The sequence below is a fragment of the Chrysemys picta genome, chromosome 13 (genome assembly GCF_011386835.1).
Source record: "Chrysemys picta bellii isolate R12L10 chromosome 13, ASM1138683v2, whole genome shotgun sequence".
Lineage (NCBI taxonomy): Eukaryota > Metazoa > Chordata > Testudines > Emydidae > Chrysemys > Chrysemys picta.
In genome coordinates this window covers 14,490,323-14,509,605 of record NC_088803.1, presented here as the reverse complement: position 1 = coordinate 14,509,605, position 19,283 = coordinate 14,490,323, and the positions used below count along the sequence as shown (strand labels likewise).

Below are 19,283 nucleotides of genomic sequence, written 5' to 3'. Positions count from 1 at the left end.
GGGGTTAAGTTAAACTCCTTTTTCATAAGAAAGAAAGAAAGAAAGAAAGAAAGAAAGAAAGAAAGAAAGAAAGAAAGAAAGAAAGAAAGAAAGAAATGGAAGGCATTTACAAAGAACTCCATAATTATGTATATAATTAGATTCCAGGATTGTCAAAACATATCACAGGTCTCATTTTGTTCAGAATACCACAAGGTTCAATCACCAGTGGGATTTGTGGTCTGTTATCATCCATTTTTTAAGTTCTCAGCCATTTTGACTTTGCAAATTACACCTATCTGATGTACAGCTACCATAAGGCATGTATCTATGCCATGCCCAGAGTTCTAGAACACTGGGATTTCACCGCTAACTCAACCAACCACCACCCTTACACTATGGCTAATTTGCATGCAACAATTTCATTGGCTATCCGAGGGAGATTGCACACATAGGAGGTTACATGGCCCAATTGCCACATGCATTTCATATGTTGTTTCTGATACTGACAATATCTAGATAGATAGATAGATAACAACTCACGATTTTAAGCCAATCTCAGAGGAGGGGTGAAGGGAAAGCCCTCTAACAATCCTATCTTCCCCCAGTTCATAAATCAGACTGGGGCTTAGGTGTCTGGCTCCACAGAGTAAGTCAGCAATGCACATGCTCTGACCAAACAAAATTAATTAATTAATTACTGAAATAATTTAACAATCATAAAGTTCCCAGGGTGTTTTCAGTACAAAGTACATGAGATATATGCTACTAAACTTTCACAGCAATGGTTCATGAGTCTAGAATGATCTCACAAGATCAGAGTCATGGATGGAATGGTGCCTCTCTTGTGGATGTGGTGGCTGGGAATATTTTAAACCCTTAGATTGGGTGAGTGGGATTATTGTAATAAATCAATGTCTTTGGCGAGTGGGAATGGACAGGTACACTGCCATAATGGATGGGAATGTCTTTGGTTGGTATTAATACTAAATGGGAATGCACCAGAATTGGGGCTGAGGTAACTGAAGAAAAAGTCAAGTTCCCTCCATTCCTACTGTGAATCCTGGTGCTCAATCAACTGCCAAATAATTTAGGGAGCCCTTTTTTTGGCAACATGTTGTTGCATTTAAAGAAAGAACTGGCTCTCTCTTCATGGCTATTTCCTACTCCTTCCCATGGCTTTCTTGAAGGCAGCTTGCACATCCTTGTTCCTGAGGCTGTAGATCATTGGGTTTAGCATGGGTGTGACCACAGTATAAAACACAGAGACCACTTTCCCAATATCCATGGAGTAGCTGGAGGAGGGGGAGAGGTAGGTGAAGAAACCCGGGCCATAGAACAGCAGGACGGTGAGGAGGTGGGAAGCACAAGTTGAGAAGGCTTTGCGTCTGCCCTGGGCTGAGTGGATTTTCATGATGGTGGATAGTATGTAAGCGTATGATGTGGAAATCAACAGGAAGCAACTTCCACCTACTGCTCCACTGAGCAGAAAAACCAGCACCTCATTAAAATAGGTGTCCATACAGGCCAATTTGATCAAAGGAGGGATCTCACAGAAGAAGTGATTGATTTCATTGGAACCACAGAAAGGTAGCCTGGCTATGAAGAACGTATGTAACATTGAGTAGACAAAACCACCTATCCATATAGCAATGGCAGAGCACATACAAGTCCTGTGGTTCATGATGGTTGTGTAGTGCAAAGGCTGGCATATTGCCATGTAGCGGTCATAAGCCATCAGGGCAAGAAGCAAAGATTCAGATCCAGCAAAGGAGATGAGAAAGTACAGCTGGGCCATGCAACTGGAGAAGGAAAGAGATTTAATCTTGGCAACCAACGTCACTAGCATATTGGGGAGAGTGACGGAAGAGTACGAGATGTCTAAGAGAGACAAGTTGATCAGAAAAAAGTACATAGGAGTGTGGAGTGTGGTATCCACCCAGATAGCCAAGCAAATGGAGAGGTTGCCAGCCAAAGTCAGCAGGTAGATAATCAGGAAGCTCATGAAGAGTAACGGCTGCATTTCTGGGAAGCTCGAGAGGCCCAGGAGTCTGAATTCTGTCACTGTGCTTTGATTGTTCATGTCTATCACTTTACCTGCATGCAGGGACAAATAAGGTGAATATATTCAGTTGAAAACAACATGCGGATAATAAAAGACAGTGGAACGGAGAGAAGGTATATGTATGCTAAACATATGTTCCACCATCTCTTCCTTTTCGGACCACATTCTGTAGTTCAGGGAGTATTTCTGTCTATCAAGCTCTTTGGAACATAATTAAGCCTTAAGCACTTACGTTTATTATTATTATTATCATTATTACTTTTAGATATATTCACATGTAACAACATAAATAATAACACTTGATGTTCAATATTTATTCTGGCTGCACAGTCCTAATTTACATCAATCCATCATGGAAATTCAGCAGCTACCCAAAGTTCATATTCTCTGTTTTGATATTTTTCCATCTTAATGACAGATTCTTTTAAAATAAAGGTTTAAAGCTCCTGTTAAAATGGTAACTTCTTATCAGGGCTGGTGGACATTTTTCTGCCCAAAAAACTCTACAAGCACATTCTGGAATCCATCTTGATTCAGGGGAGAAAGTGCATGCTTAAAGTTAAACAAATGTTTAAGCGTTTTCCTTAGTATGGATGGATTAATTCCTTATTCCGTGGGCAACTTGGGCAGCAGTGACCCTGAGATGGTTGATTTTGGGATCCTCACAAAAGGAAGAAAAGAGAGTAGCAAAATATGGACCCTGGACTTCAGAAAAGTAGACTTTGACTCTCTTAGGGAACTGATGGGCAGGGAACTCACCTCGGTGGTGAAAGAACAGGTTAAGGACTATTTAGAAAAGCTGGACATGTACAAGTTCATAGGTCCAGATCTAATGCATCTGAGGGTGCTGAGGGAATTGGCTGATGTGATTGCACAGCTATTGCCCATTATCTTTGAAAACTTGTGGTGATCAGGGGAGGTCCTAGACAATTGGAAAAAGGCAAATATCATGCCCATCTTTAAAAAAGGGAAGAAGGAGAACCCAGGAAACTACAGCCTCACCTGAATCCCTGGAAAAATCATGGACCAGATCCTAACGGAAACCATTTTGAAGCACTTGGAGGAGAGGAAGGTGATCAGGAACAGTCAACATGGATTCACCAAGAGCAAGTCATGCCTGACCAACCTGATTGCCTTCTATGATGAGATAACTGGCTCTGTGGATATGGGGAAAGCAGTCGATGTGATATATCTTGACTTTAGCAAAGCTTTCAACACGGTCTCCCATTATATTCTTGTCAGCAAATTAAAAAATAATGGATTGGATGAATGGACTGTGAGGTGGAAAGAAAGCTGGCTAGATTGTCGGGCCCAATGGGTAGTGATGAATGGCTTGATATCTAGTTGGCAGCCGGTATTAAGTGGAGTGCCCCAGGGGTTGGTCCTGGGGCTAATTTTGTTCAACATCTTTATTAATTATGTGGTTGATGGGATGGATTGCACCCTCAGCAAGTTCGCAGATGACACTAAGCTGAGGGAGAGATAGATACGCTGGAGGGTAGGGATAGGGTCCAGAGTGACCTAGACAAATTGGAGGATTGGGCCAAAAGAAATCTGATAAGGTTCAACAAGGACAAGAGCAGAGTCCTGCACTTAGAACGGAAGAATCCCATGCACAGCTACAGGCTGGAGACCAACTGGCTAAGCAGCAGTTCTGCAGAAAAGGACCTGGAGATTACAGTGGATGAGAAGCTGGATGAGTCAGCAGTGTGCCCTTGTTGCCAAGAAGGCTAAAGGCATATTGGGCTGCATTAGTAGGAGCATTGCCAGCAGATTGAGAGAAGTAATTATTCTCCTCTATTCGGCACGGGTGTGGCCACGTCTGGAGCATTGCATCCAGTTTTCGGCCCCCCACTTCAGAAAGAATGTGGACAAATTGGAAAGAGTCCACCAGAGGGCAACAAAAATGATTAGGGGGCTGGGACATATAACTTATAAGGAGAGGCTGAGGGAACCGGGCTTGTTTAGTCTGCAGAAGAGGAGGGTGAGGGGGGATTTGATATCAGCCTTCAACTACCTGAATGGGGGTTCCAATGTGGATGGAGCTCAGCTGTTCTCAGTGGTGGCAGATGACGAAACAAGGAACAATGGTCTCAAGCTACAGTAGGAGAGGTCAGGTTGGATATTAGGAAACACTATTTCACTAGGAGGGTGGTGAAGCACTGGAATGGGTTACCTAGGGAGGTGGCGGAATCTCCATCCTTAGAGCTTTTTAAGGACTGTTTTGACAAAACCCTGGCTGGGATGATTTAGTTGGTGTTGATCCTGCTTTGAGCAGCGGGTTCAACTAGATGACCTTCTGAGGTCTCTTCCAACCGTAATCTTCTATGATTCTTTTAGTCCCCTTTGAAAATTTCTCAGCATTGGTACCTCACTTTGCCATCTGTACAATGGGGATTTACCATTTCACACCTCACAGAAATAAATCTAAACATTAATTGAAATTCTAAAGCAAAACTTGTTTTATCTTTGAAATTCAAATTTTTAAAAATATTTTTCATATGAAAGTGGAACAATTTTAATCCCTTCCTGTGTGAAAATTTTTTCCATCTTACTTTTGAGAAAGAGATTTATTTCTTCTTTGCTCTTTTAAAAATGTTTTAAAAATCCTTTCACATGCACAGAATATTTTAAATTTCACTGAAAATGTAAAAAATGGAAAATCACACCATAAAAACAAAGAAATGAATTAACAAAAATCTTTCAAATTATGCATTTCCTCACAATGTTTTCTATTTTTTTGATAAGCACTAATTAATTCATAAAATATTTTAAATATGTTCAGATATATGGGAAAATCAAACAGATTTGCCAGAGTTTGAAAGCAAAACACCTATATGTCTTTGCATGACTGGGGTCTTAAATACATATTCTCTGCAAAATTATGAACTGCACTTCTACTTCTTCTTCAAATCTATTATTTTTCATCCCTCGCTGTACTTTTTTTGTCAATGAAACTATAAATGAAATGTTAACTACGGTCTGTACTTTTCACAGAGAAAGGATAGACACTGTTCTGCACCTTGGTGTTTTCGTGCAGGGGGTCACATATTCCGATATTAAACAAATTGTTTCTTTCTGACATACACTTACCTACATGCTCCAGTCACCATGTGCTTTCCATGAGGCAGCAGATCTCCCAAAGAAAACAGACCTTGAAAAATTCAGTTTCTGAAAACCTTCTGGTGGTTGTCCTTTCTCCCAAGCCTTGGAGATGTTCTAATTGGTCTCCTCACATTTCTGATGACACAGATTGCTGCAGGATAGTTATTCTGCTTAATCTGCAAAGAGTTGATTCAAGGAGCATTTATAAATTATAGACCCACAGACGTAAGTGATGGTTAAGACTCCCTTGAGTGTCTTTCCCATTCTCTTGACTCAGTAGGACTGTTTCCTACAGAATCCTCATGTGCTTTCTCCTATCTAATTTTAAATGTCAACAACCTTGATCATGTAACTTTCTAAGGTTTCCAGTGGGCATTGTTAAAAAGTTAATGGTATTTCACCATCAAGGCCTTGAGCTATCCTTTCACTGAAGTCTGTAGCATATCTTCCAGTGCTTTGAACCTGAAAAGGAACACACCTGGTTGCGGTTAAAGCAGTGGAGTGGAGGTCAGAAAACCTTAGCTCAATTCTATCCATCTGAAGCAGATCCTCTTTGTGTCTTTGAACAAGTCACTCAGGCAGATTTGTAAAGGTATTTAGGCACCTAGTGGGATTTCAAAAGTAACTAGGTGCCAAATACCCATTGGAACCAATGAGTTTTAGACACCCGGATGCTATTGAAAATCCCTCCAAGTACCTTTACAAATCCGGTTTTCTGTGCCTTGGTTTACCCATTTTTAAAATGGAGATAATCATCTTTCCGTTCTTTCTTATTTATTTAGACTGGTATTTTTAAAGGCCCCTAAGGAAGTTAAGTACTCAGCTTTCTACAGTTATATGCTCTATCTTAACCACAAGTAACAAGCTCAGTGAAGGAATTTCTTGGTGAAAATCTCTAGCCTGTGCTATGCAGGTGGTCAGAAGTAGATGATTTTAATGATTCCTTCTGACCCCAAAATTTATGCATCTACAAAATCTAATTTATTTTCAATAGCAGTTGGGCACTTAACTGCCCTAAGTGTCTTTGATAAATCTTAGATTAGAAGGTTTTTGGAGTATATAAAATATGTATATACAATGACTAGGAGAATGGACTCCTGACCTCATTTGGGACTTTTACTTGTATATAATAAAGAATATATGTTTCTTTCACTAGATGTTTATTTCTCTGTCAGCAGATCTATATCTGTGCCAACAGATGGTGGCTACATTCTTTTTGCTATCTGGGGAAATTTCCTTAGGCTAAAATTTCCAAACATGAAGATCTACAGTTAAGCATACAGGTGCTTAAGTGACTCACAATGTGACTCAGTCACCTAAATCCCTGTTTCAGCCTTCACTGCAACCCACAAAACTCCGGCCAAAAACTTGGTGCCTAAGTTTTCAGGGTCAAATTTCCCTAGGCACCTCTGTTTCTGCCACTGGGTATGGGCAGTCCTGGCTCACTCTAGGAGTCCAGACATCTAACTCCCACATAAGCCCCAGTATGATAGGTGAACTGGCGTAAGATAGGCAGGCAAAGACCTATTTAGTGTGCAGGACCTGATCCAATAGGCATGCTCAGTATAAAGTATTAAATAAAGCTTTCATTTTAACAACATCATTTGTTCCCTTTCCCTTTAGCTGAAGAGAGTTTATAGAAGAAGGAAAAAAACACCTCTTGTTTGACAGTTCGCAGACGGTATCGAAGATGGTAATAACTGTCCTTTTCGGTGAAAGAAAAGAAGTTGGTTGAGATGAGCTGGAGGTATTGGTATTGCTGCTCTGTTAATATCCTTTAATTGCAGCCAGCCTGTGGGATTCAGCTGGAGCTGGTGGAGGTGTTGGACTCATCTGTGTCCCTTTCTCTGGCCTGGTCTGGTCCAGACATCTCTCAGGATAAGGACAAAGGAAGCGCAAGGTCCCAGAAGATGTTAGGGATGGCAGTTATGATGATGAAATTTGCTCCAGTAGCCTCTGTCAGTTCTTCCTTCCCCCTCTTCTTTCTTTAAGGACTCAGAAAGGGGAGCAATGGTTGGAATAGCCCATCCCCTTATTATTTTATCCACCAGTTAGGCCTAATATCCAACACACCAATTTTGGTTCACTAATTTATGGCTCCACATCTCTTGTTTTTAGCAAGCATGATTTCAGCAGTCCGTGAATTAGATCAACAAGAGCTTTTTGTTTAGACCAATTCAGTCTTTCTGTCTCCCTTTCAAACCTTCTCCCATCAAAGTTTGTTATTATAGTTTATTGTGACATCTTATGAACTTTCACATAATTTTTACAAAAAGCAACAGAGGGTCCTGTGGCACCTTTAAGACTAACAGAAATATTGGAGCATAAGCTTTCGTGGGCGAATGCCCACTTCAACAGACACAAGACATTTTGATAATTGATAATTAACATTGATAATTTTTACAGTTATGTTCAAAGTTAGGGTAAATTTTTAGCCCCAGTTATCATAACAAGGTTCAACTCCCTGCTCTCTCTAAAAGGAAAAACAAAGATCTGAGCCAGAGTCTCTCACACCTTTCAGGAGAGTGTGCTAACCACTGAGATATGGGATATTCCAATGGAAAGCTCTCCTGTTGAAGCTGATCCACTGTGTGCTAAATAATTGAAGAGTCATTGAGCCAGAAAAAAACTGGATAGCTTGGGCCTTCATCTCTGAGGTGGGAGACCTGGAGTCTAGTCTAGTTTTCCTGCTTCATTGACAGTGGAGCAGCTTCAACAGTAGAGACTGAGGGAGGGCTACATCAGAATATTACACAGGTCAGTGGTTTGGCCACATTGCCAAGAGTTGGGACACCCCTATATAAATCCTTTCTCCCCTCAGATATAGGGGGACTGTGACACTTTGTGCCCCAAAGCAACACCCTGGCACCCCCACATTCACCATTGTTATATAATTATGATATGCTTTGTACAAAAGATGCCTTGTGAAGTATCATTCTAAAAGTCTTGATCTGTTGAACATTAATAACCCATTGGATTGTATGTGCCGTCATTGTATGTGAAGTTATGAAGTTTTGCTATATGTGTGTTACTGCAAGATGTTGTGAAGTTGGAAACACCCACCACTAGTCTTTCAGATACAACTGTGCTAATGGACCTGCAACAAAGACAATGGACCATAGAAGAGCTTATCCACACCTGTGGATGCTTCAGTCAGCCTATGGACAATGGCTGCCATGACTCATCGGCAGCAGGCAAGGGCTTGTGACCAGATGATATGATAATGAACTCCATTTTGGTACCTGTGTTTTTCCATAAACTGGGCTGGGAAATTGGCTTGAAACCAAGGGATTTCTTCCATATGGAATAAACTATAAAGTGGGGAAATGACACAGCAGTGCACTCCCCACACAAGAGAACACTTGGAAACACCTGAGGAACGAAGACTGGACTTGGGGAAGTACTGGTGCTAGGCTAAAGGGATTTCTAGCCTGTGTATGGAAGCTTGATGGACTGTTGTACTATCTAATGGGGCGAGACACTGCTTGAGTCACATCATCGTCTTCGCATGCACTTGTGGGAGCATAGATCTGGATGATTTTGAGGGTGCTGTTTCGGTTCAATCGGAGGTAAAGCACCTCAATACACGATGACTTCAAATAGCATGAGACAATTTTCGAAGACCATTCCTTGAAATTGATTACTTTCTGATCGATAGATGACGCATCATGCAGGATATTTCTGTAGTGCCGTCATTCAATATCTGTAGCGATCATCACCTACTGAGAGCCAGACTCGTGTTCATTGTGAAGGTGGAGAAAAAGGTGCTGTATATGGCAAACAGAAGGCACCAATTGGTAGCTTTTGATGAGGCAATCCTGAAGGAAAAGATTTCTACGGAAGATTGGAATCTCCTGGACGACTGTGACAATGATTCTAATATGTATTCGTTATCTACTGCCCTATTTTCATTTGTTATGCTTATATTTTTGTTTCTGTTTTAACAGCTACTTTCACTTCCCCTCTTAGCCAAGATGGGGCTTTTGACCAATGTTGTTTTCTTTCAAAAATGGGAAATGGTGGCTTTTTTTGGCTAGTTTTGATCCACCAGAGTGCACAAACCTCCCTCCCCCACTCCCGTCGGAGTTCTGCTTTACTGTGTTATATCCGAATTTGTGTTATATTGCGTTGCATTATATCAGGGTAGAGGTGTATATATTAAAAACAATAAAAGAGCCCAAGCTTATGCTAATAAGCTTATCAGAGATCACTCCGATTCCATCAGGGGCTCTGGCTGGAGCAATCCTTCCAAACCCCATCTGTCATAGGTTTCACCCCCACTCTGAACTTTAGGGTACAAATGTGGGGACCTGCATGAGAACCCCTAAGCTTAATTATCAGCTTAGATCTGGTTGCTGCCACCACCCAAATAGTTTAAAACAGCTGTTTATGAGTTATTTGGGAAACTTTGTCTTCCCTCCCAAAATCTCTCCCTCCCAAGTACTGTAACCCTACCCTGGGTAACTTTGAGAGACTTTTCCACCAATTTTCTGGTGAACACTGATCCAACCCCTTGGATCTTAAAACAAGGGAAAAAATTAATCAGGTTCTTAAAAAGAAGACTTTTAATTAAAGAAAGAAAGGTGAAAGGAAAACCTCTGGGAGAGAGCATACAAGTTTCTCTCACAGACAACAGATTTAAAACACAGAGGATGTTCCCCTGGGCAAAACCTTAGTTACACAAAAGAAATCCCAATTTGATTATCCCTCTAATGCACAAGACAAGTTACAAAAGAAAATAAACATAAACCTATTTATTTCTTCTCTAATACATACTACTTTAATAGGAGGCGAGGCTGATTCCTGGATCTTTCCTCTCTGGCACAAAACTCAATGAACTTTGAGACAAAGGAAATCTTCCCTCCTTCCTCTTGAAAAATCTTGTCCCCCCATGGGTTCCTCTGGTCAGGTGTCAGCTAGGCTAGGTGAACGTCTTAACCCTTTGCAGGTAAATGAGGCATTAACCCTTAACTGTCTGTTTATGACATCCAAGGGGTTTCCTTGTGGATTCAAGTTCTTCACAACTTCAGCTCAGAACAAGCTCCCAGGCATATGAAGCATCAGTAGGCCCAGTCCTTCTAACCTTACCCTAAGGATTGGGGCCTTTGATGGACAATGGGTCCTGTCCATTTGCTGGATCAGGAAGAAGGCCCTGAGCCAGTTTAAAACCAGGCTATTTATCCAAAAATCCTCTTTGTCTGCTGGTCCCTGGAGAATGCAATTTGAACTAGTGTATGTGAACCTCTCCGGGGATGGTGTCCAAGGGCTGAGAACAGAGGAATTACATTAGATCCTCGAAGAGTTACACACAATTCCACCACAGCATACACACAACTGTATTTTAATGCAATGGAAGGTATTAAAGCTAAGTCAGTAAGGGTTTGTCTTAATTCCATAGAGTATGTCTAGCACATTGCAAGATAGTGTTGGTCTGTCACAGCAACACAATGGCTGATGGCATCCAGTGATGGCCATTGCAAGGCCAGGCCCATTAGAGGGGATGACTGGAACAATTCACACATGCCTGGGATTTTCAAGGAGCCAAAGGAAATTAGGTGTCCAAATTCAATATAATCCCTTATGATTCCTTGACATTCCCAGCCAAAATTAGCACTGGCCAGTCTTAGTTCCCTTGGGCCCCTTGGAAAATCCAGCAGTCAGAAAAGCAAGTGTTAAATAATGTCCTGATGCCATTGTGTAGATTGGCGGGACCACAAGGCGCTGACTTTTATTTTTCCTGGTGGATGCTCCATCCCCACTCCGCCCCAAGTCCCAGCCCCCACTCCACCCTTTCCCCTGAGGCCCTGCCCTTGTTCCACCTTTTCCCAGCCCCCTCCCTCGGGGACCCACCCTGTGTTTGCTCACTTGTTTTTTTGTTGTTGTTCAGTTGTTTTTCTCACCACATATTTTACTCAGACAGCTGACACACACTTGGGAGGAAATCTGCCTCTATTAAAGATTCACTGCTTCACACCCCTTCTATTGAGTGACAGACTGATGCCAACACATTGCTATATAACTCAAAAGTCTGACATACACTTTGGAGAAAAGATCTCTGATTTAAAGATTCAGCCACCCAACTCCTTGGATTTTGACCTTCATCAGCATGAAGGATTCTTAAAGTAGGAGTAAAATATTAGTTAAGATTGCATACAGCATGTGCTAAAGTGAAAGTCCTCTGATTGTGCATCTCAAATGTTGTTATTAATATTTGTATTACAGTAACAATAAGGAACTCCAACTAACTGAAAGTTCCTGGCCGGCTGTATTATTAGTCCCATTTCAGAGATGAACAACGAGGCACAGAGAAATTAGACCAGCTCTACCTCCCCACCCACTAGGCCACACTTTCCTCCCATGAGTCCAGATTTCTAGTCCCTCTCCCCAGCACTAAGTACTGTTATAGGACAGGCAGTACTTATGTTTCAGGAAACATATCTCTTTGGGTCTGATTCCTCTTGACACTTTAATAATTCTTTTCTATTCTATTCAAGTTCTCCTTACGGAATGAAAGTCAGGACTCCTGGGTTCTATCCCCACCCCCACAGCTGTGAGGTGGGAGAAGAGCAGGATCTAGTGGGCTAGAGGAAGGGGGCTGGGAGTCAGGACTTCTGAGTTCTATGCACAGCTATTGGAGAAGAGTGTAATCTAGTGGGTTAGAGCAGGGGCCTGGGATTCAATATTCCTGAATTCTCCTCCTTGGGTCGATGCCCTTGCATCTGATCAATGCAAAGATGTCTTGCTCCTCTATTAAGCATAATACAATCCAGCTTAAAAACCCTAGTGAATTATGGGATGTGTTATTGTTTGTGATCAGCATTTCTAAACTCAGTGTCAGTGTGCAAACCTTCCGGGGAGTCCAGCCCTGCACGCCAATCTCACCCACGTGAAATAGCTCAGCCAGCACATCAGCCAGCACATCAGGAGAGAGAGAATTTGACTTGTGCTGTTCTGAAGATTGCCTGCACATCAGAGGAAAGAGCTCATGGCTGCTTCTTCCATCAGGATATTACTAGATCCACTGGCATACAATGGGTTAAATCCCCCCACTCTCTTCATCCAGCCTGCTTAGCTCTGGAGAAGCTAAGAGCAACTAGATTGCAGGGTAGACCCTCATACAAACCCATCTCTCTCTCACCATACACCTCTCTCTCGCTCACTCACTCTCTCTCCTTGTATCTCAGGCATGTTTTCCAAACATTAATCGTTCTTATGGCTCTTCTCTGAACCCTTTCCAATTTTCTCAACTTGTTGGTACCAGAACTGGACACCATATTCCAGCAGCGGCCGCACCTGTGCCAAATACACAGGTAACATTTTTGTCATCTATAGTTGCTTTATTTTTTATAATTGCTTGTGCTTCCCCTGTAAGCCAGGCTGTTATTTTATCATGACTGTAGGCTTCTTTTTCATTGTGAGCCTGTGGTCTTTTGGGCATTTAGTAAAATATTTTAAACAATACCCTATGATCAGTCACATTATTTTCTGTTCATTCTTTCTCCCAGCTGATTTGGCTTCTGATTATTTTCAGCTTTGTGAAATTGGCCCTTTTAAAGCACCATATAGATATAGATATAGATATAGATATAGATCACTGGTCTGGACTTTATTCTGTTTGCACATTGTAAATGTGATCAAGCCATAATCACTTGTGCCTAAGCTACCATTAATTTTTAATTCCGTGATCAGTTCTTACTTATTTGTCAAGGTGAGGTTTAATACAGAATTTCCCTGCGTTAGATGCAACACCTTTTAAGTTAGAAAATTGCTATCTGTAATATTTAGAAATTTCAAGGATGCTTTAGTAGTGACAGCAGGAGACACCTCCACCCCTCAGCTTATGTTACTCCAATTGGAATCTTCAGTAATTATGCAGGGCTTTTTTTCCCACTACACATCATTGATAGCTGTTCATCATTGATAACTGCAATGATAGCATTAAGGAGCTGTTCATCTATCTATCGATCTATCTGTCAGTGTTGGTGGCTATTTGCTCTTCTGAAACTGCAGGGTTGATTAAGCCTTAGTATTAATTAATGTAGGATAGTAAATGCTTTAATTACTAAAGCATTCATACCCGAAAAGCAAAATCTTTATCTGTATTGCAGAGTTTTGCAGTGGAAAGAAATTGCCATCTCAGCACCATGGATTCAGCAAATTCCACGCTGTAAGATACTAAACATAGCTGTGTGTGTATATATTTGTGAGGGTGAAGTTTAAATGCAGTAAGTAAGGAGAATAGTGGATGAATGAATGGATGGTTGCAGATGGATGAACAGATGGATGGATGGATAGATATAGATGGATGAATGAATGGATATATGTAGATGGATGAATGGATGGATAACTGGGTAGATGTGTGGATGGATGGAATGATGGAAGGATGCAGATGGATAGATGCATGAAAGATCTCTCTACCCATCAATTAATTCCTTTATCTATCCTCTATCTCTCTAAGCACTATCTCTCTGTCTAAGCTCTGACTGTCTGCCAGTGTCTAGTTCTCTTTGTCTCTAGGTTGTCACTCTGTCGCACCCCTGAGGTGTCTGGGGATTTTACTAAAGGCTGTCCAGTTGGTTCTCTAGCAAAGGCCTGGGGAGCTGTCTGTCCTGCCAGACTGGGCCAACAGGAAGACCAGCCAACACCCAATAGCCACGGCATTTTGCTCTTCTCTTTGTGCAGGTCCAATGACCCGCTGAGACCTGGCAACACAGGCGCAGTGCATGAGATTGTCTTGCTGGGCCTCTCACAGCCCCGGGTCCTTAGCCTGGCTTTGGCCATCCTGCTTCTCCTCTCCTATGCCATCGTGCTGCTGGGGAACCTGTCCATCATCCTGACCATCTGTGCTGAGCCGCGCCTGGCTGCCTCCCCCATGTACTACCTCCTGGGCAACCTCTCCCTGGTGGACCTGTGCTACACCTCGGTCACCACCCCCCAGATGGCCCTGGGGCTGCTCTCTGGCCATGCCACCATCTCCTTGGGCGAGTGTCTGGCTCAGCTCTTCTTCTTGCACTTCTTGGGCTGCACTGAGATCTTTCTCCTCACCGCCATGGCCTACGACCGCTATGTGGCCATCTGCCAGCCCCTGCACTACACGGCCATCATGATGCACCTGCGCCCGGCTGGTGGCCGGCTCCTGGATGGGGGCCCTGGCCCACTCTTTGGTACAGACCCTACTGGCCACCACCTTGCCCTATTGCGGCCCCAACCACATCGACCACTATTTCTGTGATGTGGCCCCGCTGCTGGGCGTGGCCTGCACTGACACGTCCCTGGTGGAGATCCTGGTGGTGTCCAACACCGGGGCCATCTCCCTGGGCTGCTTCCTGGTGCTGCTGGTTTCCTACGGGGTCATCCTGGCTGCCCTGCGGCGCCGCTCCACTGAGGGCCGGCTCAAGGCCCTGTCCACCTGCACGGCCCATCTGATGGTGGTGGCCATCTTCTTCGGACCCTGCATCTTCATCTACACTCGGCCCTTCTCCACCATCCCAGCTGACAAAGTGGTGTCGCTGCTGGCCACAGTGGTGACGCCCATGCTCAACCCACTGATCTACACCCTGAGGAACATGGAGATGAAGGGAGCCATGAGGCGGCTGTGGGGCAGGTGGGTGAGAGCAGAGAAGTGACTCAAGGGCCTCTCTGGGTGGCTTGCCAATTTGCTGTTGTTCTGCGGTTTAATGTCTTGGCCTTAAAAGCTTCACGCACCTGCTGGGGTATAGCCAGCTCTGGGGTGGGGCAACCAGGTAAGAGCTGTGCAGCAATGCCGCACAGGGTTGGCTCACTCAGTACTGGGATGCTCTGGGGTTGGGAAGCTGGCTAACAGCCACACAGCAACACCACATGTGGATGGCTTACCTGAAGCCGAGATGCAGCTAGCTCTGGGGTGGGGCAGCTGGGTAACATCCCCACAGAACACCACATGGGGATGGCTCACCCGAAGCTGTAATGCAGCCAGCTCTGGGGTGGGGCAACTGGACAACAGTGACACCATGTGGGAAGTGGCTACACAGCAATTTAAGATGGGAAATGCAGACAGATTTAGGCCCATCTCCTCAGAGGCATGGAGGTGCCTAATTCCAATTGGTTTCAATTAGGCACCTAAGTACCTTTGAGGGTATGGCCTTAGTTACCTATTGGCACTTTGTGGAGCTTTGTGAATTAATAATGATAACAAGAATTGTGTTTTCTGTATTTTCTCCTCCTGCTGCTGACCACAAAGAAAACAGACTTTCACCAGGACACTGGATCGAACTTAATGCCCCTCCACTTCCACAGCAATCACCAGACGGTCTCTGATGACTCCAGCACAGCTCCCTTTAGCACCCCGAGGCGGCTGTGGAGTCAGTGCTCATTCTGAGGAGAAACCGCCCGCTACTGAGCCCTCTGCCCTGCTCCCTGCAGCACAGTACCCCCTAGAGCCCTGCAAAGCTGCAATGCCCCATTACAGTGCTAGGGGGCACTATGCTGCAGGAAGCAGGATGGGGGCTCAGTAGGGGGCACCTTGCCCATGCTGCCCCAATACCCCAGCATGGTGCTTGGGAGCGCTGTGCTGCAGGAAGTGGGGTGGTAGCGCATGGGGCAGGCTGGTATATAGAGCACTCCCTTGTGCAACAATAACTGCCCAACCCAACAGATTTCAGAGTAGCAGCCGTGTTAGTCTGTATCCGCAAAAAGAACATGAGTACTTGTGGCACCTTAGAGACTAACAAATTTATTAGAGCATAAGCTTTCGTGGACTACAGCCCACTTCTTCGGATGCATACAGAGTGGAATAAATATTAAGGAGATATATATACACACATACAGAGAACATAAACAGGTGGGAGTTGTCTTACCAACTCTGAGAGGCTAATTAAGTAAGAGAAAAAAAACTTTTGAAGTGATAATCAAGCTAGCCCAGTACAGACAGTTTGATAAGAAGTGTGAGAATACTTACAAGGGGAGATAGATTCAATGTTTGTAATGGCTCAGCCATTCCCAGTCCTTATTCAATCCGGAGTTGATTGTGTCTAGTTTGCATATCAATTCCAGCTCAGCAGTCTCTCGTTGGAGTCTGTTTTTGAAGTTTGTTGTAATATAGGCACCCGCAGGTCTGTCATTGAATGACCAGACAGGTTAAAGTGTTCTCCCACTGGTTTTTGAGTATTATGATTCCTGATGTCAGATTTGTGTCCATTAATTCTTTTGTGGAGAGACTGTCCGGTTTGGCCAATGTACATGGCAGAGGGGCATTGCTGGCACATGATGGCATATATCACATTGGTAGATGTGCAGGTGAACGAGCCCCTGACAGGCAGGCACCCACCCACCCACCCACCCGGCTCGAAACCCTAATTGCACCACCTCCTCTCTCTGCTGTGGAATGTCAGAGCTAACTTTGATTCCATTAGGAGTCTAGTTACAGGCTGCTGAGCTGAATTCACTTTGGGCCAAGGGTGCACCAGCACTGGGGCTCCCCTACTATGAGCTGAAATCACAGAAGAGCTAAAGTTATTAAGAGCTGAGATCACTGAGTGCTGTATTAACTAGTGGGGGAGCCTGAATCTATATTGCTAAGCAGCTGGTGGAGCAATTTGTGGGGATGACTGGAGGAGCGGTGCGGAGTCTTGTGGGGCCGGTTGGAGCGGGCCAAGGAACGGCGAGTGGAGCTGTTTGCGGGGACGGCTGGAGCAGCTCACAGGTCGGTGAGTGGAGCAGCTTGTGGGATGGCAGGAAGTGGACTAGCTCATGGTGAGGGCTGCGGCGGAACCCCATTGAGAGACGGCCGGCCGGCCTTGGATCACGTAAGGTGCTCCTTAACACCCCATGTGCCCCCCCTTTTACTCTGGGGCTGCACTGACCAGGGACAGAGACTTTGGGGTTTGTTGGACTTTTGGGACTTTGGGTGGTTGCTGGACCCAAGAGACTTTGGGGGTGTTGGACTTTGGGGACTCTGGGTGATTTTTGGGTTGCTGGACTCAAGAACCAAAGGGAAAGGACACAGCCCAAATTGCTGGGGTGGGTTTTTGCTCATGGTTTGTGTTATGAATCCTGTTTGTGGTGTTTTTCCAATTTAATGCTGATGTCGTTTACCTCATGTTATTAAACATTTTCTGCTACACTCAGACTCCGTGCTTGCGAGAGGGGAAGTATTGCCTCTTAGAGGCACCCAGGAGGTGGTATGTAATTGTCCCAGGTCACTGGGTGGGGGCTGGAGCCGGTTTTGCATTGCGTTATTGAAACGGAACCCCTAGATACAGAACCCGGCCCTTGTTGCTGCCAACTTAGATGGGCAGAAGGGTTACATTTTGGGGGGCTCATCCGGGATTCCCTGGGTCAGTTCCCCTCGCAAGCACCTGTTGAGTGTTCCACTGCATTGGGAAACAATTGTGTTTATATTTTGAGGAAATTTCTGTTTGTATAATGGCTAATATGTCAGGTTTGTTGGGCCCCGGCCCTGCAGCCTCTAGCTCAGGGGCCGCAGCCTCAGCCAATGATTGGGCAAAAGCACTGGGGCAAATATTGGAAAAGGTTGTGCTGTCCCATGCTATGTTAAACTCTTGTCATGAGTTAAGATTATTTGCTGGGGCAGAAGAGTTCGAACCCTGGTTGGAGCATACCACTGAAATGCTGCAGGAGTGGGCCGTACCTGATGCAGAAAAGCGAAGATGTCTAATAGAGAGCCTTAGTGGCCCAGCATTAGATGTGATTCGCACCCTGAAGCTCATTGACCCTGGGGTCAGTGTGAAGGACTGCCTAGAGGCCCTTGATCATACCTTTGGGAACATAGAGGGCCCTGAAGACAGTTACTGTAAGTTCCTTAATTCCCGACAGCAAATTGGCGAGAAGATTTCAGCCTATATACAGAGGCTGGAGAGTCTGCTTCAGAGAGCTGTCATGAGGGGAGCAGTGACTGCTGAACAGATGAATCAGACCAGACTGGCTCAAATTGTAAGAGGAGCTCAGTATCAGAACCCAATTCTACTCCATCTCCGGCTAAGAGAACGACGGGAACATCCCCCAAGTTATTCCCAGCTGATAAAGGAGGTCAGAGAAGAGGAAGAAAGGCAGGCTGCCAGCGAGTTTTGGGAAGCCCACACATTGGAGCCAGCCGGCACAACACCACTGCAAATGGCCAGTGTACTGATGGTGAGCACCACAGAGGAACTTGCCCAACAAATGCAGGTCCTGACAGAACGGATAGCTGAACTGCAAAGCACCATTGACCGAGCTAAGACTTCCAGGAATAAAGAGCCTCTGACTGTGGCAATGGAGAAGTCAGCATTTAGAGCCACCATCCCACCTGGGCGAAGGGGGAAAGGACAATTCTTATGCTACCGATGTGGTCGGGATGGACACAGTGCTGCCAAGTGCCATAATGAAGAAAACCCCTCCTTAGTGTATGGAAAGCTGAGGATCAGTTGGGAGAGATCCGGTAGCTGCCAGAGAGTCCGGGGACGGGGACCACCCAGGCCTGCAGGATTTGAAGATTCCCCCAGAAAAGACCGTCCAGCTGGGATCCCTGCAGGACTGATAGGGCCTCGAGCAGAGGTCATGGTGAAGATTGAAGGGGCGGAGTGTAAAGCCATGCTTGACACTGGATCTCAAGTGACTATTATATTTCAATCATTCTACCAACAGATGCTTAGGCACCTGCCTATACAGCCACTGACTGGCGTTGGTCTGTGTGGCCTCAGCATGGATGAATACCCCTACCAAGAGTATGTCATAGTGCACCTGGAATTCCCAGAGGAGGTTGCTGGGGTAAGAGAAGAGGTGGACACAGCTGCATTAATATGCCCTGACCCTAAAGGGACCTCTGATGTGTCTGTGCTGATAGGGACCAACTCCAGCCTCTTCAAGGTGCTCGCGGATTACTGCAGACGACGGGCTGGGGACCAGTACCTGAATACCCTGATGATCCATACGCTTTGCGCTGAAGCCTATAGGAAGATTGAGGGTGCTAAAATGAGACATCTGAGCTACCGATTGGGGCACTGAAGTACATGGGCACAACCCCCTTAGTAGTGCCTGCAAGGACGGAGCAAGAAGTGCTTGTCATGAGTACCCGACTGAAAGGCAGTAAAGGGGCATTAGCAATGGTAGAGCAGCCAGTTGAAGGAGAGCTCCCGGAAGGAGTGCTGGTCCCCAGTGG

At 44.8% G+C, this 19,283-nt stretch overlaps 1 protein-coding gene and 1 pseudogene across 1 annotated transcript; one reads left to right on the top strand and one right to left on the bottom strand.

Moving 5' to 3' along the window:
• Window positions 1-1,135: 1,135 nt before the first annotated feature.
• On the bottom strand, window positions 1,136-7,254 carry LOC103306596 (olfactory receptor 5AR1-like). The gene is made up of 2 exons (XM_065566766.1): window positions 7,248-7,254; window positions 1,136-2,070 (listed from the first exon to the last, which is right to left on the bottom strand). The coding sequence occupies exons 1-2, from the start codon at window positions 7,252-7,254 to the stop codon at window positions 1,136-1,138; spliced, it is 942 nt and encodes a 313-aa protein (XP_065422838.1).
• A 6,710-nt stretch (window positions 7,255-13,964) lies between these two features.
• Window positions 13,965-14,775, top strand: LOC103306043 (olfactory receptor 4E2-like; annotated as a pseudogene).
• Window positions 14,776-19,283: the final 4,508 nt, after the last annotated feature.